Raw genomic sequence first — 4,459 nt, 5'->3', positions numbered from 1 at the left:
ATTTAGAGCAGAAGCAGGCAGCTGGTATTCTATCGGTAATGGAGTGGCCAGCGCAGTCACCAGATCTGAACCCCATTGAGCTGTTGTGGGAGCAGCTTGACCGTATGGTACGCAAGAAGTGCCCATCCAACCAATCCAACTTGTGGGAGCTGCTTCTGGAAGCGTGGGGTGCAATTTCTCCAGATTACCTCAACAAATTAACAGCTAGAATGCCAAAGGTCTGCAATGCTGTAATTGCTGCAAATGGAGGATTCTTTGACGAAAGCAAAGTTTGATGTAAAAAAGATCTTATTTCAAATACAAATCATTATTTCTAACCTTGTCAATGTCTTGACTCCATTTTCTATTCATTTCACAACGTATGGTGGTGAATAAGTGTGACTTTTCAGGAAAACACAAAATTGTTTGGGTGACCCCAAACTTTTGAACGGTAGTGTATACACACACACTTTCTTTTTTTTTTTTCATCCACCATATGATTACACACTCCTTCTGATGATAAAATATGCTTAAATTGTAAAACAGAATCTGGCATATATTAAAACGGATTTCTCAGGGCCATACTTTGCTATTTTGAGAGCTTTGTTTAGATGCTGTGTTTGTGTTTTCAGACAGCTATTCTCCTACATCACCAAAGAAAGGCAGACCGAGTCTCTGGTAGAGAAACTGTGTCAGCGCTTTAGAACTGCCAAGTGAGTAAATCCACCTCCCCCTTTTGTTTTCATCTTCACACCTCTGACCTGTTTATATATATATATATATTTTTTTATATATATATCCCTTTGTTTCCCTGCTCATCAAGACTGTCCTTCAGTATTTCATTTGTGCAAGATGCAGCGTTGGATGAATGGGTAATTTAGAGGTTGTTTTTCAGTTTTTGAAGAGAGAAGGACAATTAAAGCAAGTACACAGTTCAGTTCACCTATCACCTACTCATCTTATTCAGACATCTTATTCACTCATTTTTTATCATGGAAACGGTCTTCTATTGTTGAGGGATGTAGACTGAACAGTTGACCTGGCCAGGCTTCAGTCTGCCTCTGACTCATGCTTCATCCATACTTAAAGAAAGGACGTTTTATATTACACAATTGCAAAGTGAATTTAGATTTAAGAGGTTCCTGGAAAATGAGATTTGGTCCAAATGCCAAGGCAAAGCCATATTCATGAGTTATGAGCTTTTTTATTGAGGATGTAGAATATCTATGCATTTCACATAGTTTCTAATTGGGTTTGGTCGCTAATCCCTGGGACTCCCGCTCTACTTCTCTCCTCAGGACGGAGCGTCAGTGGTGTGATTTGGCCATGTCTCTGTCTCTGCTGTCCATGTGTGAGCGTGGTTTTAAGAGGCTGCAGGAATGCTGGGAGTGTTACAGTGACAAGTTAACCGAGCCTGGAGTCTACCAGCCTCTGCTCTCCATCACCGCCAAGCTGCGCCGTGGGGCCAAAGCCCAGTTCAAGGTGCTACATGCATCTCCATTCCTAAGTTAATGTTTTTTAATTTTAATTAATTTTTGTGTTTACTAATGACAACTTCTTTCCCCAGGCCCAGGTGGATGAGTTTGAAAAGCGGTTGACAGCGGTTCACACACGGGGGCTGGAGAACGTAGAAAGTCCTGAGATGGATGAAGAGAACCAGAAAGAAGGAGGATCCTCTGAGAAGACAGTGATGCGTACACCTCTGCCTGCCCGAGGCCGTCCGAGGGCAAAGAGAGGTCAGTGCTTGTAGGATTTCACCTTCAAGGGTCCCGGTTTGTGCAAATGTGCGTGCAGAAAATGTTTTGATTTTGTTTGTGACAGAAGACCTGTTCCTGTTTTTGTTGCAGGTCAAGCAAAGCCCTCAGTTTCTGGTCGCGGCAATGACAGTTTTGTGACACCTCAGAAATCTCGCAAGTCCAAGAAACCTATGATCACCTTCAGCAGCGATGAGGAGGATGAAGAGGGTGAGCAGCCCCTTTCTTATTTAACTTTGCTTGCAAGGATTCTTCTGCCTTTCATATTAAATCCTCATTTTTTTTCAGTTGATTCGGTTGTTTGGAATTTAACATGATTTTCCTCAATCCGTCTCTCAAGCAACATTTTGTATTTAATAAAAAAAATTCCATTTATTCAGGGGTACAACTACCAATTTTTATTTATTAAAATGCAGATTTTACATTACCGGCTTGGTCTATAAAATGTCAGATATTCAGTTTACTATCACACAAGACAAAGAAAAGCAACACATACTCACATTTTAGAAACTGGAACGAGGGAATGTTTAGCGTTTTTCCTTTTTAAATCACAAAACAATTATCCAAAAAATAGAGAATTTATCTGATTCCGTTTCTCGACTAATTGTTTCAGCTGTTGGTTTATTGTATAGAATTTACTTTATTTTGGCACAAGTCAGTAAGATACTTGGATCAAAACAACATAGTTCAGAGGGTTTGGAGCACTGGCCTGAAACCACATGAGGCATGTAAGATGATTTTGTACCTCAGTTGCTCTTAAAAGTGAGCTGTGCATTGCAGCAGCACTAATCCATGACCTGGAGATGGATTTTTGTGTTTATACAGGTTAAGCTTCATTATTCTCCCAATTAGATTATTTTGATTCACTAAAAAACTTTCTTTAAGATGATCATGAGCACATTTTTTTCGGTAGGCTTTTTGACAGGTCATCCGAGTTCCTGACTTGTCTCACTTCACCAACTTCTGATTTATTTATTTTTATTTTTTATTTTTTTCCATCAGATGCTGTAATGGCGGAAAGCGAGACCCCTAAAGTGACGACACCCATCGCCCGCACATCCCGACGGGCTCGCCTCCGAAACTGATCCGTCTTCTGCTGTTTTGTCTTATTTCTGTCTCCTTTTTAATCTTTTATCTGAAATGACACTTGTCTGTTTTACACATTATTGTTTTTTGTTCTTTTGCTTTTTATTAGTGTGTATATATATATTTTTTTTTTTTTAAAGATATTTGTACTTGTACTACTAAGGTAGTCTGATAACGTATGCGTTGACGTAGAATTCAAGATGTCTTTTAATAAACTTGGTTCTGGTTTTTGAGGAGTCTACGGCTGTCTGTCTGCTTGAGCTGCGTCACTCACCGACCTCTGCGTGCTGAAGGAAAAACTCCAGAGGCTGACACTAACAAATGTGTGAAGGCTCGGGTGTCCGCTGGGTTATGTCAAGTAAATTTATATCGTCATTACAAGCAGCTTTCAATGTCTGCTTGTGTTATATGTTTGGACAGCGGTGTTTAATGGGTTGTCCCAGCTTGCCCGGACAGTATTACCACCTCACATGCTTCTCCACTTCATTTTCCTCAATTTTGTTTTCCTTTTCTTACAGCATGTTCTGTCATATCATATTTCATTCTGTCAGACAAACTTTCACTCTGTTCCTCATCAGTGAGTATTTATTTACAATCATGTTTTTTTTGTTTTTTTTTTTTGTTTTTTTTCCCCCTCCCCACTTGTTCTCTGACACATTTGCTGTTGCCTAGTTGGCCGCCTCTGTTCTCCTGTAATCAATCTCTTTTGTAGGTCTCCCTCCGCTCTCTGCCTCCCTCTCCTCCTACTCCTCCACCTACTCTCCGTTGCCTACTTTTCCTCTTACATGCGCCTCTCTTCACTGACATCTCATGCACGGTAGTTTACCCCCCCCCCCCCTCTCCCCCCCAATCGCTAATCTCTCTCCTTTTCGCCTACTCCAGCTCTCCCACACATTGTCCTCTCCGAAAAGATGAGAGGGGTGCATTTCTGTATGTGTGATTGATATGTTATGTAAAGACACTTGCCAACAACAGGCTAACTGCAGCAGCAGTTAGGTTTTATCTGAGGACAAATTTGAGTTCAATGTATTCAGTGGGTGCTAAGTGCACAAACATGAGAAAATTTGCCCTGTTTAAAACTTCATTTAGTGCTGTGCAAATTCTACTTGTTCGTGCTCAGTATGAAAACATCACACACTGCTCACAGAAGCTGCCTTAATTAAAAGAAAATATTCATTGATTGCAAGACCAGTATCTGAAATCCATTTGTCATCCCTGGGGTTTATTTACTAGGAATAATCAGAGGCTGCTGAACTTTGAGGTCGGATCTTGCAGCTCCTGCTAGTGTTGTAATTTGGCGGCAGGGGGTACAGGGAGCAGATGGCCCTGACAGACTGTAACTTACCCAACAGAGAGGGGAGGTCAGTGCATGCTGGGAAAGACCAAAGAGACAAAGGGGAGAGGGGGAGGCTAATATGCACGAGGAGCATTGTTTCCACATGGGAAATGTATAATTTAGATCAAGTCTTGAAATCAAATGCCCTCTGAACCTTGCGTTGTGCAGTACAGTGGCATCAGTATGGCTCACAGATGCACAGTACAGTCACCTTGGCAATGACAATCACTCTCCAAGGCTATGACATCACTCCAAAGAAAAGGAGATGAGGAGGAAGCGGGGGGGGGGGGGGGGCTGCCCCTAA

General features: G+C 41.5%; 1 protein-coding gene across 1 annotated transcript in view; it reads left to right on the top strand.

Moving 5' to 3' along the window:
• Window positions 1-3,052, top strand: part of ncapd2 (non-SMC condensin I complex, subunit D2) — a 26,466-nt gene extending 23,414 nt beyond the window's left edge. The window contains exons 28-32 of the mRNA XM_046044764.1: window positions 612-692; window positions 1,278-1,461; window positions 1,547-1,715; window positions 1,827-1,943; window positions 2,736-3,052. Of these exons, the coding sequence (XP_045900720.1) occupies window positions 612-692; window positions 1,278-1,461; window positions 1,547-1,715; window positions 1,827-1,943; window positions 2,736-2,818 (634 nt within the window). The 3' untranslated portion in view covers window positions 2,819-3,052. The remainder of the gene's footprint in view (window positions 1-611; window positions 693-1,277; window positions 1,462-1,546; window positions 1,716-1,826; window positions 1,944-2,735) is intronic.
• The last annotated feature ends 1,407 nt before the right edge of the window (window positions 3,053-4,459 follow it).

The sequence above is a fragment of the Micropterus dolomieu genome, linkage group LG03 (assembly GCF_021292245.1).
Source record: "Micropterus dolomieu isolate WLL.071019.BEF.003 ecotype Adirondacks linkage group LG03, ASM2129224v1, whole genome shotgun sequence".
NCBI classification, from domain to species: domain Eukaryota; kingdom Metazoa; phylum Chordata; class Actinopteri; order Centrarchiformes; family Centrarchidae; genus Micropterus; species Micropterus dolomieu.
Note: the sequence above shows the minus strand (reverse complement) of the source record. Positions and strands in the feature narration are given on the sequence as shown.